Below are 20,193 nucleotides of genomic sequence, written 5' to 3'. Positions count from 1 at the left end.
CAAGGTGGCAGTATTTGACTGGGTCTCATACAGAATGTACAGTGGATCCTGTATCTAGATTCTGTAAAATGGGGTTGACTAGAGCGTTTTGTTTTATTAGTTTTGGGCTTTTATTGACATTCCACACTTACTGCCACCTATCATAGCTTTGTCTGTAGACGGCAAATTGTGAAAAAAAGAAAAAAACTGCAACACATTTTTACATCTACAAAGCATGGAGCGATTATTTTGTGAAAAACCAGAGCAGAAAGGACAAGATGGTGGCGTTAGAGACTGATGATGTCCCCCAAAAAATTGTTGATGACAAAGTCAATATTAGGGCTGGGCAATATATCGATTATACGTATATTGTGACATAATGCAAGATATGGTCTTAGATTTTGGATATTGTCATGACTTTTTACTGGTTTTAAAGGTGGTTTACAATTACAACCAGTTTCCAGTTGGAAAATGTTTTTTAAAGGTCTGAAAAAGCAGCAAAAGTGTGTCGACGATATTGAAAGCTGACTAAAATATTTAGTGTATAGTGAAATGCACTAAATATTTTAGTGTATTCTAAGATCATGTGATACAGATCATAAACAGTAGATATTTTATTTTAGAGTGTATTTACAGTGTATTGTGACTCTGCTTTGAGAAGCACAAACATCTCAAAAGAAAACTTTTCATGAGTCCAGAAACTATCCCCATATACCTCGTACATAATGAGGATATAGTCTAAAAATATCTTGATTATTTTGTAAGCCCTATCACACAGGCTTTGTCAGTGTTATCGTTGACCTTATGTAAACAGGGAAAGAGAAATTTTATAAGTGCCCTCTTTGTTTGTTTGAAGCAGACAAATGAAAGGAGAGAAGAAGAGAGTTATCAGAGCATAGACAGGCAAAGAAGACCAGAAAATGTATTAGCTGTGTACCATTTTCAGAGACTCTGTCTCCCTGTGTTTTGCCCGCAGAGCCATAGATGGGGAGAGTGATGGAGCCAGGGACGGCGGTGGAGGAGTGATGGGAATCAGGCTCTTCAGAGGATGGGGTGACACCGGTGGGGGCAGAGAGGAGTTGGGTGGCAGTGCGCCGGCTTTCTTTCCATCCAACAGGATCTGCGATCGGCTGGCCAGGCTGGATTCCTTCCTCAGGCCGAAATCGTGCTCATTTTCGTTCTCCGAGCTGCAGTCGCTCAGATCTGTGATCTCCAGGTCTGAGTCCGACTCTGGGTCCTGCTTCACCCCTCCTCTCCTCTCTGTGGGGCTCTGCCGCTCTGCCCCAGTTCCAGCTCCCAGCCCGACTGCTCCCAGCCCCAGACTGAGCCCCGTGCCTGGAGGATTGTCCTCCACCCTTTCTCCCAATGCCGTCCCGTTTCCAATGTCCGTGCGACCCAGCGACAGGCCCCCCGGGTAGGGTGGCAGGCAAGGCCTGGTTGGCTGACCACCTGCTGTGCCGTTTGCCCCCCTCTCACCCCCACCTGCTTCCCCTGGGGGGAGCAGTGAGGAGAAGGGGTGAGGCAGCTGGGAGAGGCTGCTCTGCAAAGGGTTGTGGTAAAACTGGGAGGGGTAGAGAGAGCCAGGGGGCAGTTTGGGGCAGTTGTTAAGGGAGAAGGTCCCTGGGAGATAGGGGTTGAATCCCCACGGGTAGTCAAAGGGTGGGTTGCGTGGGTACGGGCCCAGCAGAGACGGGGGTTTGGAGTAGCAGGGGGCACCTATAGGACAGAGAATCCATAGACAGAGGTTAGAACTCAGAGGGGGCCAAAGGTTTCTTGACATACAACATCCAAGAATGTTCACTAATTATCTTCAGTCATATTAGCAATTCTAATCAGCAGCCACAGGGGCCAAATCTGTCTCAACAAAAAACTGATGGTTCATTTATGCATGCCATTACTGTGAAGCACACCCACCTCACCCTGCTGCAAACCACAAAGACTCTATGCCACCATACACTGAATAAATAAAAAATAATGTAGTCTTCTGGTTGGGAAACAAACTCTCGGTGTAAAAGCTCAAGGTTTGTGATTTAACTGTCGCCATGTTACTTTTGAACGACCATCACTCGCAACCAGGCTCCTATTGGACGATACATGGCCGCCAATTGCGCTAATGTGTTGTACTGTATCGTCTATGTTCCACTAAATGGAAACATAATTTAACAAAAAAAAGAAAACCAAACATTTATTTAACATTCAGGTAGTAAAGAAGTACAAGTAGAAACTCAGGCGGGGATGAGACTAGACACCATCATTACTTTTTTTTAATTTATTTTTTTATGTTGTTTTTCTAGGGTTAGGGTAAGATTTTAGCCTTATTTATGAAAAGAACATTTCAGATATCCACGTCATTCTGGATATCTAGAATGAACTTACTAGGAGAAACTCCCATCTCAGATATCTTCAATCCAATTGTTACTAGTCGTAATAACATTTACCGTAATTGTAATATAATTGCACTGAAGTGACGTCATTTGTCCTAGGAAGAATGACATTTTGGATAGGAAGAATTTAATTACAGATATATGCAATACATATCAGTGTAGCTATTAAATGTTAAAACGACTACCTGTCAACTGATATCAACAATACTTTTATGGATATCTGCAATTATATTGTTTCTAGTCATAATTCTAACTGTAGATATCTGACATTACATTTTTACTAGTCATAATATGAATTGTGGATATCCATAATGCCATTTTTACTAGTCACAATGTATTTTGGATAATTACATTCTGGATATCTGGAATAGTTTTTCATTTTGAATACCTGAAATGAAAATGATGACTAATAACAACTGGGTTTAAGATATCTGAGTTGGGAGTTTCTCCTAGTAAGAATTCTATTGCAGATATCCAGAATGTTCATTCTAAATATCCAGAATGACATTGTGGATATCTGAAATCGAAAGGCCAGTGCTCATGAATGACAGAAATGACATCATTCAGCCGAGGAAGAATGTTGTAGATATCTGAAATGTTCTTTTTGACAAGGAAGAATTGAATTACAGATATCTGTAATATCCAGTCTTGTGATTAAATGTTAAAACAGCTTGCGACAACTACAGTTTGTGTGTTACATTTGTATCAATAATAGTCAAGCACTGGTTGCTCTAAAGTGGTGGGAATAAAATTAAAATTGGGCCAGCACTGATGACTGATATGAAATCACAGTCACTTTAGCAACATTAGCAATTCTTACTACATGTTCAGCCATGACAGACTCTGCGTAGCTAACTTAGCCGCCTCTAGCACCACGTGACGAGTGGGAGTCGGACATCGAACAACTCATCAATCCTTCAGAGTTTACATCTTTTCCAAGTCGTCTTATTTCTGTATGTTAAAAAGGAAATATTTGGATTGGCCACTGTGTGGGCTGTATATCACCACAGTGATTGGGTGGGGGGGTGAGTCACCTGCTTGAAAAATGTACTGGAGGAATTATAAAGAATGCATCAGCAGAGTTGTCCATGTGCTTCCAGAGGTTAAATGAGTGACAGGAGAAGATAATCTCTTGTTGCAAATGCCTTCTCTCCTCTATTGTCCTTATATGTGAATGTGAATTATTTTAGATTGAGCATTAAAATCCTATAAGGTGACGCAAATTAAATGAATCAGTGCACCGTAGGTGAACTCAGCTCCTTGTAAGAGTTGCTAAAAGAGAGAAAAGGGTGCGTGTGTGTATGTGTGTGTGTGTGTGTGTGGGGGGGGGGGGTCTGAGGTGATACTGGAGTTAAACTTTGATGAGCAAACAAAAGCGTTGCCTCTCGACCTACTGTACTTCCTTCCAACTGACAAGCAACTCAAACATTCTCTCTCGCTCTGTCTACATGTTGCCCCCTCCATCTCTCCCAGTCTTCCTCGCTCTCTCTCTCGTTCTCTCCTTTATTTACTATGCAGGGCTAATTTGACAGTGCTGAAGTCTGTGCGTGCTGGGCCAGGAGTAGCTGGCAGACACATGAATATTGAATCAGTCAGGCAGGTCTCACTTGCTTATGAAAACACAGTAATGGGCGCCCACAGGCCACAAACTGAAGCCTGCACCCTCAATTAGGGCCTTCCTGCCTGGGAAGGGATTAAGACAGCGAGGACACATGGGAGGGAGAGGAGGGTGGGAAGGGAAGGAGGGGGGGGGGGGACCTGAGGACAAACAGAGTGGGGTGCAGGGGGAAAGGAGTAGGTTGTGTGATGAAGACTGCATGTGAACATCTGCTTATATACTACACCTCTCTGGCTGTACACACACATTCTGATGCACATGCCGCACATAGGGTGTGAAATAAAGAGACACACGAAGCATTAACGCTGGTGTTTATCATGCAAACCTCCATGCTGCGTTTGTCCAGGTACAGAAAATGGACAAATGCAAATTAAAAACAGTTGCTGTAAATGTGGACAACTTCTCCGGTGTTTCCACCGCGTTTCTTTCTGCTCGTGTGCATAATTCACAAGCAAAACCTGGACAAGTCTCACCTGAGGTGCAGCCTCACCGTCTCTCTTATTTCCTTTAACAATAAATGCTCACGCCTCCCCATATCCTCAATCCTCTCCTCCTTTCCCTCCATGGTACCTCCTCCTTCCTTTGTTTAAGAAACTCTACTTTACACTGCCACACACACACACACACACACACACGCACGCACGCACGCACGCACGCACACACACGCATGCACACACATACTTCTTATACAGTACATAGAGCCTCTGTATGTATGGGAGCTTTCCTTTTCCTCATGAAGATGGCTTTGAGATTCCCTTTTTTGCACTGAAACTTAGTTAGTTAGTGTGTAAGTTTTCTCCTCACCTGAACTGAGGAAAGGGAATGTGTCCAGTCTTAGTTTGTCTCCTTCAGGCCCTGGTGCCGTCGTCCCTCGATCGAAAATGGATGTTCCTCTGCTGGAATCTGGCAGACGAGGAAACAGGGACTGGATGGCCTGAGCCACAAATGGAAAAAGAGAAAAAAAAAGTGTTAATGCCAGAGCTGAATACAGTCAATTTAAATATGACAATGTAGAGGCTGGATATCATGGATATTATGGGTATTAATGCACTGATGGCACAACATTGAGAGACTTTTATTATTTGACGGTATAATCATGAACATTGTATGTTTGTATATATATGATGGTGAGAAAATGTTCCGACTTCATTGGACAATAAATTCTATTATATTCTATTCTATTTTGATTATCTGTGTGTCTTATACATGTGACTGAAATTTACAATAAAGTTGACTTGAATTTTGTTTTATTTTGTCTTATTTATCCCACATTTTCTTGCCCTAAAATGTAGAAATAGTAATATTTTGCACGTAAAAAAACAAACAAACAAACAAAATAATAATAATTACTATCAATTTAGACTATTTAGACTATTTCACAGTCTAAAGAAAGATTGTCAGCTGTACAATGAACAACTCCAGTGACAGATCCAAAAATGGTTTATAAATTGAACTATAAATTCTCGGCAGTGATCAGAAATAAAAACAAATCCCCAAATGAATTTCAAGAAACACTGTAAAATCCACCATATGAATTCTTAATAGATAGATGTTCAAATAAAGGCCATATGTGATGCTTTTTTTTTTACATTCTCCTTGGCTTTATTTGATATTTGAGAGACTTGTTTTGCTGACGACATACTGCTGTAGTTGAGGAAAACTAGCCCTTGTAAATGTGTATTAACAAAGTGATGACACTACTTTCTTTCTAAAATATGATCTGATTCTGCCTCTCTGTTTTAGATAATTGTATTGTTATACTATATTGTGGATTCATACTGTAATGTTTCTTCTGTGTTAAATGTGAAATTCGGGAAGAGTAGCCATCTCCTGGTGTAATGGTTAATCCTAATAAATAAATAAACTGCTGTATCCTGTATTTGTGCTGTGCATATCATTAAAAATGTGTTTCTACACTTTAAATGCTGAGCCAAGGGATCAGAAAAGAGAGAAATTATCTACAAATCTGTGTCACAACTGTTTTAAAGTGGGGTGTTGACAGCAGGATCCAGCAGAGTGTGATGCAAACAGTGACACAGTCACAGCAAGGACACGATAAAAAGAGGCACCATGGGAGTGAAGGGGGTGAAAAAAGGGAGGTAGGAGGATGAGGAGGCTCAGAGACTCAAAGACAGGAAAAGTACAGAGTTAAATGGAGACCAGTGATTAAGATTGTGGGCAAACGGGTTAAATGACAAGAAGAGAGAGAGGGATTGTTGGCCAGTTTGTGTGAAGGGACAAACAGAGGAGTAAGAATAGAGAGAATGACAATCATTCAGGATGTAGGATGTATGTGTGTGTATGTTGATGTGTAAAAAACAGAAGGAGAAAAGGTAAAAAAAAGAAGGAAAAAAGTAAATGGAAGAGTTGAGGATTCAACAGGACAAAGGGGGATTTTTTTTTCTTCCTCGAAGGACTGTGGATCAATAGCATCTGTCGAAACATAGCTCCAAGTTTGAAAAGCGAGACTGTACTTGCGAGCTGCGAGATCTGCGATGCTTAACAAACTGCATTAATGACCCGCCATTGATCCAATCTGACGTGACCCCGTTTGCTCTCCATTTCTTTCATTTTCAGTCAATGACAGATGGATACGCCATCGGAGACGGGGATGAGAGAAGAGGAGGGGATAACGTCTCTCTTTTGTTTTAAGGACAAGTTAAAGCCTGTCCCCCTCCACGGTCGCCTCCTGAGTCTGTCTCTCCTTTATCCGTGTCTTAAAGATAGCACAGATGAATGACGGCTGATTCTCTTTTACGGTACTTTCAAGTTAGGGGCACGTTCTGGGTCATCAAGTGTAGAAATAAAATCATCTGAAGTCTTCTGTGTGGATATACAGTAATATCAGGTCAATTCAAATATTATTTTTATTGTTGTTGTTGTGTTATAAATATATAATTTCTTTCTTTCTTTTTCTTTTTTTTGTAAAAAAAAGCTTGCTAGTTAAGTAAAAACATTTTTTTTTTCAACCAAATGACAACAGTTGAGTTTTTTTCTCTCTCTTTCTGTGTTCTGACGAGACACTCTTTTTATTTATAACATTTATTTTCACTGAGCTATTTCAAAAATATCTTGAATGCTTGCACCATCTGCATCATTATTATTAGGGTAAATTCCTTTTTTTGTTTTGCTTATTGTTTTATTTGCTATAAATAAAATAAAAATAAATAAAGCTAGCCAGGGAAATTAAAAAATAATAATTTTTTTTTAAACAAAATCACAACATTTTACTCATTTACTATTTAATTTACTAAATTATATTCAAAATAGATACTCAATGGTTAGTTAGATTAGTTAATCATTAGTTAACATTAACTGGTGGATGATTGACCTAATGATTACATTAACCTTTTTGCATACCTCATTGTTTGCAAACAGTAGTTGCATACCCATAAGTGTTACCAATTTTAGTTACTTCACTATTCATACAAAGTTTCCTGTGTATTTGAAATACCACAAATTAATTTTTTTTTTCCTGCCCTCTGTGTGCATCATAGATTCCCGTATAGTATCAAATTGCTTCCTCTGACACTCAATATTTATCTTGTATGGAGTTGGATTATTCATCTGTTATGTTGCATGTAGGAAAATAATGCTCAAAGACAAATATTCACTAAAGGTTCTTTTCAGCCATAACTCAATAGTTGGTTAAAAAGGGGGACCCTCCAACAACAGCCCAATGGGTGACGACTTATTTCCTTGTTAAATGTTGGAGATTAATGCATGTTAATTGATTCTTGTGTCAGCTGTCGCGCTCATGATTCTTCCAGTGACGTCACTCAGGCTGTAAATGTCACATTTTAGTATCGGCTCAGCTCGCTTGGAACCTCAACAGAGCAGGTACCAAATGAAGCACCAGGTACCATGTACTATCGCTAATGGAGTAGTAAAAGAACAGAGTAGAACAGTGTAATGGAAAGCACTTTCTTCTGTATTAAATGTAGACCCCAGGAAGTAGCTGTTTTCTAGTGTCTTGGCTAATGTGGATCCAATTAAACTAAACCTGTTTATGTGTTTGTTCTGTGCTCATAAAGCAAAAGAAAAGAAAGGGACAGAGGGAGGGAAAGTATTAGAAAGTGAGTTGGTGCCATGAAAATGACGAGCCAATTGATCAGTCAATTGCCCTTCATTGCCTGCATGTGCTGTTGTACTGCACTATGTGCATATTCTTTGATCTAATAAATCATAACAAAATAAATCCCACACTCCCCATCTTCCTCCATGTTTCTCATACCTCTGGGGTGCAGTCTGGTGCAGTGGAGCCCCCATTGAAGTGATTCTGGGCCAGAAAGAAGGGAGAGTTGGCCATGTCCAGGATGGGATAGTTCACCAACACCACCTTACTGAAGTTAAACTTGTAGGTGAATCGTTTCCCTTTGGTTTTGTGCAAAATGCGCTTGTTGTAATAATACCTGCAGAAGAAAGAGTGGAGGACATGAGGAGGGGGGAAGGATAAAGGAAAAAGGAAGAGGAAAATGGAAAGAGGAGGGGAGGATTAGGACAACGCTCACATCAAGGTTTTGTGTTCCATCACTTAACAGAAAAGAATAAGTAAACAAGTTTGGCGCTGTGGGCGAGAGCTATGCTGATTTCCCACTGTTTTTATTCATCTCCTCCTCTTCTCTCAAATCAATTCGTCTGACTGACTTCATCCAATACAATATGGTCTGAGAAAAGAAAGGAAATTCTATTCAGCCATTTGCACACAAAAAGACAAAAATCCAAATCCCGCTGAGTACAAGAAGACCTTCACAGACAGAGAACGGTCGACAACAAAAATAAATATTCCTTTCATTGTGCACAAGACTATCAGTTTAAACACATATGGTGCATTTAAGATTATTACATTATTTAAAAACAACATGGCATCCAAGAGGGTTTTACAAGATACTGTGATCCTTAAAGATACTTCAGATGAATTCTACTCAGGATTCTGTGAGTAAAAAGTAAACAACAAAAAAATTTTTTCTCTGAATTCTGACGTTTAAAAGAAATTTTGTTTACAATAATAAATGACAGAATCTTGGCATCTAAAAACCTGACAACTACAACCGCCTGTGTTTCTTATTGCTAACACATTTCAAACAGGGTCTCCATGGTAACGACTTCAGGTGTCTCCCACTGGGCATGTCGAGCCGTCATCATGCCAGTTTCTTGTACCACCCACTGAGGTGTCACCATGTACAGTCTGCCAGGATGCCAGGTTGGAGGCAAAACATGGCAACCATCTGGCCAATGCAGGTAAAAAGGATCTATCTAACATGTGTGTTTTTTTTTGTTTTTTTTTATTATCTTTTTCTTCAGACAGACAACAGAAAAAAAATAAAATAATAATAATGCTAATAATTCATATAATTACCTACGGTTTCAGTCAGAGGATAAATCTTCAGAAATATATGCACTAGGTACCATAACAACAATCACATATATATATATATATAATATCAATGAGAAACATATTTTACAAATCATTGGAGATATTACTTGTTACTGTATATATCTTACTTTTCCCATCTTTTTAAAAAAATATAAACTTGATTTCTAATTCTCATTGTTATTTTTTCCATTACGTATATCTCATTTACAAGATCCTTCCATTTAGGATTACTCAAATTTTCATCTTTTAACAAATTTCTTGTAATTTGTTTAATTAATGCTACTCTTATTATTAAAAACAAATATACATCATTCTTCCTAATGTTTTCGGGAAGTTTTCCAAGTAATAAAACTAATGGATTTTTATTAACAGAGATGCCAAAAATATTTGATAGCTTTTTAACAGAATCTTCCCAAAAAACACCTAAAACTTTACATGACCAAAATACATGACTGTGGTGTTCCATTTGCACCCCACATTTCCTCCAACAGCTTGAGGTTATATTACTTTTATATTTACTTTGGATTTGGGGTGTCCTAAAATATCAATTTATAATCTTCCATGCAAATTCTTTCCAGTAGTTTGAGTTAGTTGTTTCATGTATGTTTTTACACATTTGTTCCCAATCTACTGGTGAGATATTACAAGGAATTTCATTTTCCCACTTGTTTTTTATATTGAGTTCATTTTGTCTATCTTGATGATTAGCTTGTATTATTTTAACTAATTTAGTTAAGAGTTTTGTTTCTGTACCACAGTCATATATCTTAAGCATGCATTTTATGAAGGGGTTTATTTCTTGAGTAGATTTATTTTTTACAACTTCAAAAAGATCACTTCAGAATCGAAATAAATAAGACTTGGGTAAGCCATATTGCAACGATAGCTGTTCAAATGATTTCATTTCTTTATCCCCAAACATTTGTCCAAATTTACATAAACCTTTGGATGCCCATATGTTAAAAGTTTGGTCCATTCTGTTAGGAGAGAAGTCTGGATCACTCCCCATTTCTTTCAAAAAAATGACATCTTCATTTAATTTTAAATTGTGACAGACTTCCCTCCATACCTTAAGTGTAGCAACTACCCATCTATTGTCTACATTCTCAATGTGTGATTTTTTGTATTTGGAAAAAGGGAGAACATCTAACGTGTGTATTTATGTATGGGTGTGTGTATTTTGGTGAAGTGAAAAAACCCTGCAAGATAGCCAATGACATTTCTGTAAATGCTGAGATTTCTTTGTTTCAAAAAGCAGACGGTAGTAGATGAGGGCTCAGCACTGAAGCCTAATTAAACACACACACAAACACAGCGGCATGTTCTTTCATCAGCACGTATAAGCCACAGTGGCTGCACTCAGCGCAGTGATGTGTATGTGTTTTGCTTTGCCTGGCAATTGTGCCATGGCCCTTAATTGAGCAATTAAGTGAGGCTAATTGAGAAGGCTAATTGTGGCCCCAGCCAATTCATAACAATTAGAATCTGACGACAGCACCCATTAAAAAGGGGCCAAAGGAAAGCTGTGGGGGAAGGGGTGTGGGCGGGGGAACAAGTTGGGGTAAGCATGTGTTTGCATAGGAAAACTGTCTGTGTGTGTTATGCACTGAATGTGTATGTGCAGTTTCTCACTTCTGAGGAATAAGTCCAAGCAATTTCAGTCTGGGTTCATTTTGAAATCCCTATTGAATTTTTTTTTTTTTCATTTGGCAGCTCAATTGTGAACTTTTCCATTAGGTAAGAAGACAGATAAGGACAAATTGAGGGTATTGACATAAAGCAAAGTCTCTACTTTTATCTTACCACTTTAAAAACAACAACAACATGGAAAACAGACACATAAAGTGAGGAGTCTGTCAAAGAGGAGTTGACAAGTTATACGTAAACTGCATTAGACGTGATAAACATCTGATTTAGCCGATGCCGGCGATGTAATTGCTTGACATTCAGCACATCAGCTACAAACACATGCTGTTTATACTTTAGTTTAATATACTTTACATGGTTGAGGGTCCAACATATATTTTCTGAATTTGTTTTCACAGCAGTTTAAATAAACCTCTGAAATCACTTCTTTGAACAAGCCCATTTTTTCCCATATGGGCTTAATTACTTAAAAACACAGTATGTATGTCTGCCACTGTGAGTCTCAATCAAAACAAAAGACCTACTCTGATGATATATAGAGTGAAAAATACACACAAAAACACACTGGTGAACTGGTACTATGGGTATTTTCTTCCTCAGAGATGGTAATGAGGATGATGTCATTAAAAGGTGACTGAAATATAACTATTTCACCTTCATACTTACATGGAACATATGTATTTTTTCTTTTCTTTTTTTTTAAAGCTGCAGTATGTTACTTTATCTTACTTTTCTTAAGACACACATTTATTAATGTCACTGTTATTGTATATAATTAACTCACTATATGATTACACTGTCCCTGACAAATAATCTATTTAAAACATAAATGAATACCTTTAAGTATGTTGGAATAAGTGTAGAATCGAATTGACATAAAAAATGTTTGTTTTTCACCGAATTATCCTTTTATATGTACTTTAGGCAAATGCTTTACAGAGGCTGCCAGCCAGAGAATCCATCAGGACAACCCAGCCAAAGACTGTGTTTCAAGTTTTGAAGCTGAAGCCAACTGCAAAAATGAAGCAGCCTGTGTTTTTCCACATCATACCTCAAAGCCCTGCTCAGCTTGTCGTAGTTCATGTGTGGTTTGCATTTCCTGATCCCCCACAGTCGCGCCACTTCGTCTGGGTCCTTGATGACAAACTCTCCGTAGTCACCCTGCCAGGCGATGACTCCCTGGTACTCCTCCTTCTGCAGCAGCTCCAGAATGAAGTGCCACAGCTGGATCTGCCTGGAGCCGGGGCTCGACTCAGGCTTGTATGCCCAGTCTGGGAAGGCGAACCCTGGACGGAGGGAGCAGGAAAGAGAGGAGGAGGAGGAGGATGAGGCCTGTCGTTTGTCCCGTTGCTCACCAGGGGGCTGGGGGCGGAGGAGTGCTGCCGCTGCTGTCTGAATGACTGATGAGTGATGGAGGTGAGGGATGATGTGTTTAATATCACAGCACATGCCTTGAGCAATGTTAGTCTGTGCTGATGCCCTCTAGCCTCAACAGATTGGTCAGTGGGATGATGACAGCTCGCTGGGAAAGATCTGATTGATGCCGCCCCAGTGTGAATTCGAAAAGCCAACTGTATACACATCACTGATGGAGCTAAGGAGCTTGTTGACTCATCCCACAAGTGAATCAGGCACTAACTCGCCTTGTAAAAACATTCAACGTACTACCAATTACCACCAGACTCAATTTGTTTCACAGTGTGTGTACACGGTTAATCTTTTTTTTTGAATCTTAACATGTTTCTGAAGTTTTAACACAATTATGTTAGCTTGTTCTGGTTTTCTGGTTTTATCCTCAACATCATGTGACCTGGGTTCAGATTAAGAAAAAAGTATAATGACAGAGAGTGTCATTACAGAGACTATACTTTTCAAATACACATTTCAAGTTGGCTCATAGCAGACCTAAAACAAAAAGAGACCCACTTCAGACCTGGTATTACCATCCCATCCTAAAGGTGGGGACACATTTGTCCACATTTCTGAGCTTCACAATAGAGACTGTCTCAGATGGAGTCGCCTGACCCACGGCAGTTTCACATTGTTTTTGTACTTATTTGTAGCCACCACCACAATATTAACAGTGATGGTCACATGATTTATTTTTTAGACTGCATTTTATCAGTTGTCAGAAGTCAGAATTTATGAGTTGAAGAGTCAGATTTCCAACTGTGAAAGTCAGTGCAACGTCACTGCCCCAATAGTTTTAGCCTTATCTGCACTTCTGCCATGTTTGTCTCACAGCTAATTGTACTGTTCAATTTTTATCTGTGGACATATAATATATGTTCATGATATTATCAGTTGTTTCATAGTTTGCACACAAAATTTAATGTAGATCGAGCCCAAGGAACATTTACATCAATGTTTTTTTCTGGGGAAAGTGGTCAACTCGGGGTGATGTCTCTCCATGGAATGCAGTTGTAATATCACGTTACAGCAGCAAAAATCTGACACATCTGTACAGTCAGACTTGTAAAAACATCACTTTGCTATTGCAAACAGACATGATGTGTCTGTGACATGTCTGTGACATGTCAGTGTATATTTGAATAAACGGCTGGAGAACCCAGATCCAAACTCATGAAGTCACAGTAGATGCACTGTGGATGCATTTTAATCCCGGGTGTTGTATGATACTCACATGTGATTGGATCACAGGAGGTATGTTAATACCAGGTCTGAACAAGAGATCGAAGGATGTAGTCTAGATAAGATCCTAAATCTAGATCACCATCAAAACAGGATCAACTCTTCCTTGAGCCAAAACCTAAATCCCCAGAAAAGTTGATCAATATCCATTCTTAACTCAAAGACACAGCCAGCAAACACCACATTCTCTGTGGAGTTTGTTGTTGTTCTTGGTATTTTACGGCATTTGGCATCAAAAAATTGCATCACTGCTTTTTCGTGGTGGAGGTAATTAGTGTTTATCTTGATTTCTGTCAGGAGCGATGATGGTGGGGGACTAACCTGGCGTCCAGAGCGCAGGCACCGGGGGGAGAAGCAGATCACTGACGCAGTTACAGTCCATGCCTCCACAACACCTACAAGAAAGAAAGTGATCCAGAATGAAGGGAAAGTTATTACATCACATCACTATTAGTTAACTTTGGAACCAGAGGAACATTTTATTTCATGGAAAATAATTTCTCCTTGAAGGCGACCCTGGCAGGTTTTATTTTCCTGAGCTGAAGTTGACTGTGAACTTTGCAGAAGAGTCCAAAGGCGAGTTCAGAAACATACCTTAAATCGATGTGAAATATGGTGAGGTTATGTTTCATGTGTTTTTTAGCCGGAGATCAGGTGTTTGATGGATGTAATCTTGCATGGTCACCCGAGGCTGTGTCTGATGTAACACTGTGCACATTCCTGTAGTGCATTTATGAATGGACGTTTGAAAAAAACAGGTCAAAGTTGAGCCATATTATACATTTAAAAACAGTTTATTTAAATAAGTAATATGGCTCTGTTGTTTCAGAGTGAAAACCTGTACACAGTGTGATGTTCTGGGTTAAGTTTGAGGGCCTGCCCGAGGAGATGGTGATGGGATTTATGTTCACTTGATTTCTTTGCTAAATACGATGGTTTAACTGGTTGTACTTTAAGTGAAATGTCTTCTCTTTGTTCGCAGAATTAAGAAAGTTTTAGTCTGAATGCAACACAACACAAAACAGCTGTTATGGCAGTGAAGGCAAAGTTGTGTGTTTGCATGTGTCATGATCCCTGGACTGGAAGTTCACCACATTCCAGAGAGAAATAGACACAACCAAAAACATGGTGAGAGAGCAAATGAGCTTATTGGGAATAAATCCGCCTCCTGTCAAAAGGCTGTAGCTGACTTTTCTCAGCCTATTTTAACATTGGGGAAGATGGTGTAACTCGGAGAGCTCAACTTGAAGGTTGTAGATTAAATTCCCAGCCCTACTAGTCTTTATGAATGTGAGAGTGAATCGGTGTGAATGGGTGACTAGCAAAACTGTAGTGTGAATCAGCTTTGATTGGTCATCAAGACTAGAAAAACACTATAAATACTGAATTAATTTTAGTTAGTCACATCAATATGTATTGTTAAGTATTGTAGTCAATAAAAGTACACACTTTATTTAATGGTGTAAAAGTAAAAGTTGCTAGAAATGTAAATAACAATGTACAAATACATGAATTTTGTACTGATAAAAGACATAACAGTTATAATAAACAGGGTATGAAGCACAAGCATTAGGCAACTATGATTCAATCTGTAGTAACTGAGATGCTTCACTTTATTCTTCTCAATATCTCAAATGTCATTTTCCATTATTTGTTTGGACAACACCAACCGGGCACCACAGGTGTGCACAAAAGCTCACAGCAGTCTGTATCACCTCATGCTTTCTTTTACATGCCAACAACAAGTGATATGACGAGCCTATTGCTTTGTTAAATGATAGGATAATGACGACAACGGCTCCTGGATAAATGCAGGCATGTGCTGACAGGAGACTTGTGATGAGAGATGGGACTGTGAGAGTGGATCTGGTTTGAATATCACGCTTGTTTTACAAAGCTCAGACGGAACAGACACCCTGACTGTTGCTACGTTGCTATCTTTAATGCCGGGTCTCTCTCTATCAATCCCTTCACTCTCTGCTTCTATTTAATTATGCTATGTGAATTTTGGATTTTCCCTCCAGCATTGAAATGGAACGTGAATTATTAAGGTGTGTTTGTATAAATTATTATTGCTAACTCCAGGCATTTCTCACTCTCTCACTCTCTGGTCGACCCTTTCTATCCATCTACCTATCTGTTACCTTGCTCCTTTAGCCTGTAGATTGTGGCCACTCTCACTCTCTTCATTTTTCTTGTTCTCAAATCTATCTATCTATCTATCTATCTATCTATCTATCTATCTATCTATCTATCTATCTATCTATCTATCTATCTATCTATCTATCTATCTATCTATCTATCTATCTATCTATCTATCTATCTATCTATCTATGTTTGTGTCTTCCTGATTCTAAGGAAATATATTAAAGGTCATTAGACCGATGATTTTACTCAGTGGCGGATCTAGAAAATTCTATATGGTGGCAAAGCGGTGGCCAGAGGTCTTGGCAGGGTGGCATGGGAGGACGGTATGCAAGAATCCCCAAATATAAATGGATTGAACATAACAAACATAAAAATACTTTAAAACTAATTACTGTTTTATCATGAACAACAGCAACAAGCCCAGTGCAGCTCTTAAAAAGTAAACGTATTACAGTTTTTCTCCATTGGTTTGGCTCATTTCTTGAAACAGAAATTACATTCAGTTCAGGCTTACTGTGCTAACTGTGTGCTACAAGTACTTAATCATTTGCAAAGATGTACTAAGACAATTGCAATTTGATGAAATGAATGAGAAATGGAATTCTCTGCTGCGAAGTGGTTTGGAGATTTGTCCATGTTGTTTTGAGAATGTAATTTCTGTTTCAAGAAATGAGCCAAACCAATGGAGAAAAACCGTAATAGCAAAATTAAAATATAAAATAAAAAGTGCAATAGTCATTGCACTTAAAAAAAAAGAAAAAAAAGAAAAATAATAAAAAAAACTTACGACTGATGACCCTCTTCCTCCCTGTCACTCCCTGCCTGTCTCACTTTCTGAATCTGCAGCTTTCTCCTCCTCTTCATCCCTCACATCCTCTTCTCCTTCACTTATTTGTTCATCTCCTTCTGTGGTCTTCTTCTGCTTTGAGCCTCCTGGTCTCTGCAGTTCACTACCTTCTCCTTCATTTCCCTCCTTCTCTTTCTGCTGTGCACTTTCTTACTAAAAACCCTTTCAATATCCCCACTTTTTGCTCTCCTTTTCATTGTTCTGCTCTCTCCAGCTATTCTTGCCTGCAATAGTCAACGTGAGAAGCTCTGGTTATCCTTGTATCACAGCACTGTAGGGCCATGTAGCTAATATGTATATATAACACATCTAATATTTATTACACACAACAGTTTATTCAGACTATTTAATGCTATTGTATTTGTTATGTTTGTAGGTCTACTGCTTAGCTAATCAAATCAATATGATCCATCTAGCTACAAATGGGTAGTGTGTTGTAACGCAACGCCCGCAATACGGCGACCCTGTGCAAACGTTATGGATTAAAACGGGTTTTAATATATTGTATGAAGCTGGTGTTGTCTTTACTAAGATCAAAACTAATCAAAGCAAAACGCTCATTTAATTAATGGCCGCGCTGTTATCACTGACGCTGAATAACCTTAGATTATATTCATTATAAATGTAACTTTAAGTTAAATTGGTGTTTAAACTTCACCTGGGGAAACTGACTTCACCTTCAGATGGTCGGGGGCCATAGTGAAGTGAGTCAGGGGCCTAAGATTATATTTACAATTTATTGACTTTTAGTCAATAGCTTGTGGCTATAGTGGCGGATGTTTTTACAAGCAAAATTTTTAAAACACAAAAGTTAGAGGGGCAGCTGGGGGCAGTGACGTGCAGTCAGGGTACCGTAGTCTGTCAGAGAAAATTTGAGTTTGAGTTTATGGAAGGTTTCATTATTTTTTTAAATTTTGTATTTTTTAATTTCAGATAACTTAACTACAGGTTTGAATTTGTCCGCATTTGGTGATTTTCATAGTCTAATAAAAGCGACCCAACAGCGCTGTTTTCTGGTCAGGCAGAGGCTGCAGAAGCCATTCGCCATTGCGTTCTATTACAGAGCAAAGGCACAGGCCTCTGCCTTTCTGTCTCATCGGCGTGAATGGGACTGTTTGCCCCATGCGCACTCAGTTTCCTGTATAGTTAAAATGTACATCAAAAAGCACAATGCTACGCTGCCTATTGATGTAACTGTACTATGTTTGTGCTGCATTTACGATCACATTGCTTTCGTGAATTGTCAACACACCGTCACGCCCTCTCGCTGTTTTGCGTCAATTTAGCGGGTAGTGTAATGATGGCTCTACAAGAGAGGCTTAAACATTTAAGCTTAAGCATTTGATGAAAAACTGCAGCTTTTATTAGAGGGGAGACCCACGCCTGAGCTACCGGATCTTCTTCAAAGGAAGGGACAGATTACACACATAGCTGCCCCCCTAACTATATTAGGGGGGCAGCTGCCCCCACCTTGCCCCCCTAGGTCCGCCCCTGATAATACTGTATGTGTCATCTTGAGGAATGATCTTCAGAGTGGTAAGAGGTAGTTTTAGGCTGTGTACATGCCTGTCTTGATGATGCCTTTCTTCTCATTAGTCAATTATATTCAACTAAATTTCCTTTAGATTAACTCATAACACACACCGCCACCGTTACTATTCTCCAAAACCTTGATGGCAAAAATCTCCCAACAGTTATGAGGAAAGAATTGGCTGCCCTGATTTCTAAAGATCAGAACTTCTAGCCATAATTTCAAAAACCAAATCTTCCAACTGTTTAAACAAATAAAGAAGTACTAAATAGTTTACATTTTTACAGCCCTGCTCAGAATTATGAAGACAAACTATTGAATGCTGTTCGAAGATATAAACAGTCACGTTCTCTACAAACTCTAACCCTTATCTACATATTAAAACCAGCATGTATTACAGAGTCATTTGAGTAAATGCAGATTAAACACAATCACACTTGTCAAAAACCCATTTAAACCCAGGATTACATGGGTTTTTTGAGTGTGAATTGGATAAAAGAAACTGCTTGCAAAACGTAATATCTAATCTGTTTATAACTGAAGAACTGCAGGATGTGTATGACTCATAATACATATATTCTTTGTGTTTGTGGTAGTAATCCATACATTTCTTCATCCCTCTTGGCTACAGGTCATCACTACTGTACCATGTCTTTTATTTTCCATATTCTTGTGGTCCACAGCCACGTATAAGATGTCTCCTGTGAGGATGATTTATATGTGTGTGCGCTCCCATATGTCAGCGCCTCGTACCACCTACGCAAAGCCTCAAATCTATCCTCATCCAACAGCGTTATCTATACAGGTGAATCCTCCTTTCCTCTTTCCCACCTCTTCCTATTCACACACACACACACACACACACACACACACACACACACACACACACACACACACACACACACACACACACACACACACACACACACACACACACACACACACACACACACCACCCTCCCTCACACCCCACCCATCACGTCCTCCTCCCCTCTCTCTCTCTTTCTCTCTCTCCTGCTCTGTGTGTTTTGCTTCGGTGCAGTAATTTTCCGTTTGATTTCGGAGGTAATGCATTTTTTACAAATCAAAGAGGAAGCCAGACTGCCCCCCTCCTCCTCTTCTTTGCCTCCCTCCCTCCCTCCCTCCCTCCCCAGTCTCTCGTTCTCGTCCCCCCCCTCGGCCCCCCAGGCCAGAGAGGAGATAAAGGAGCCCCCATCATTTCCTTGTTAGTTTTGATTTGGGCAGCGCAGGGCTTTCAAGTTCCCCCCCATCACCCCCAGAAACATTATAACTAGCAGCCGAGGGAATACACTCTCTCTCATACACACACAGACACACACACAAGCACACACGCATGCACGCACACACACACACACACACACACACACACCATCAGACGCTCACAGATTGTAATGGATTGTACAAGCACAGTTAACACAAGGCTCAGGCAGATATGGCACAGATACGTAGGTACTGAGGTAGCCAACACACAAACACACAAACACACACACGCATGCAGACACACACACACACACACACACACACACACACACACACACACACACACACACACACACACACACACACACACACACACACACACACACACACACACACACACACACACACACCATAGATATTGACTGAATCAATACAGACACACTAGTAACACACACCTGAGTGAGCTGAAGTAGAGAATGCACTTTGTTTACTAAAGATGCTGATAGAGCACACAACTGTGGACAACCCAGTCCAAACAACGGCTCTCTCTCTCTCTCTCTCCCACAAAAGTCCAACCCATGAAAACCCATTGGGGATGATGGATTGCACAATCTTATCGGTGACAATAGTAAACACACACAATAGGGTGATGGGCTACTGTATAGACCCCTTGGCAGCCTAAGTCTTCTCTCTACTGCGCATGTCGGTTGCAGAAATCGCTACTGTGAGCAAGACACTCACGAGACACTCGCACCAGGAAAGCTCAGTTCCGCGTGCTGTGAAGTGTCG

General features: G+C 39.7%; 1 protein-coding gene across 1 annotated transcript; it reads right to left on the bottom strand.

The window, feature by feature from the left end:
- Positions 1 to 904: 904 nt before the first annotated feature.
- Positions 905 to 14,039, bottom strand: erfl1 (Ets2 repressor factor like 1; the record flags this gene model as incomplete). Its single annotated transcript, XM_083886217.1, has 5 exons — positions 905 to 1,695; positions 4,786 to 4,915; positions 8,216 to 8,393; positions 12,057 to 12,291; positions 13,979 to 14,039. 5 exons carry the CDS (start codon positions 14,037 to 14,039, stop codon positions 905 to 907), a joined length of 1,395 nt encoding a protein of 464 aa, XP_083742343.1.
- Between the last annotated feature and the right edge of the window lie 6,154 nt (positions 14,040 to 20,193).

The sequence above is a fragment of the Microchirus variegatus genome (genome assembly GCF_963457635.1).
Source record: "Microchirus variegatus genome assembly, chromosome: 1".
Lineage (NCBI taxonomy): Eukaryota > Metazoa > Chordata > Actinopteri > Pleuronectiformes > Soleidae > Microchirus > Microchirus variegatus.
Note: the sequence above shows the minus strand (reverse complement) of the source record. Positions and strands in the feature narration are given on the sequence as shown.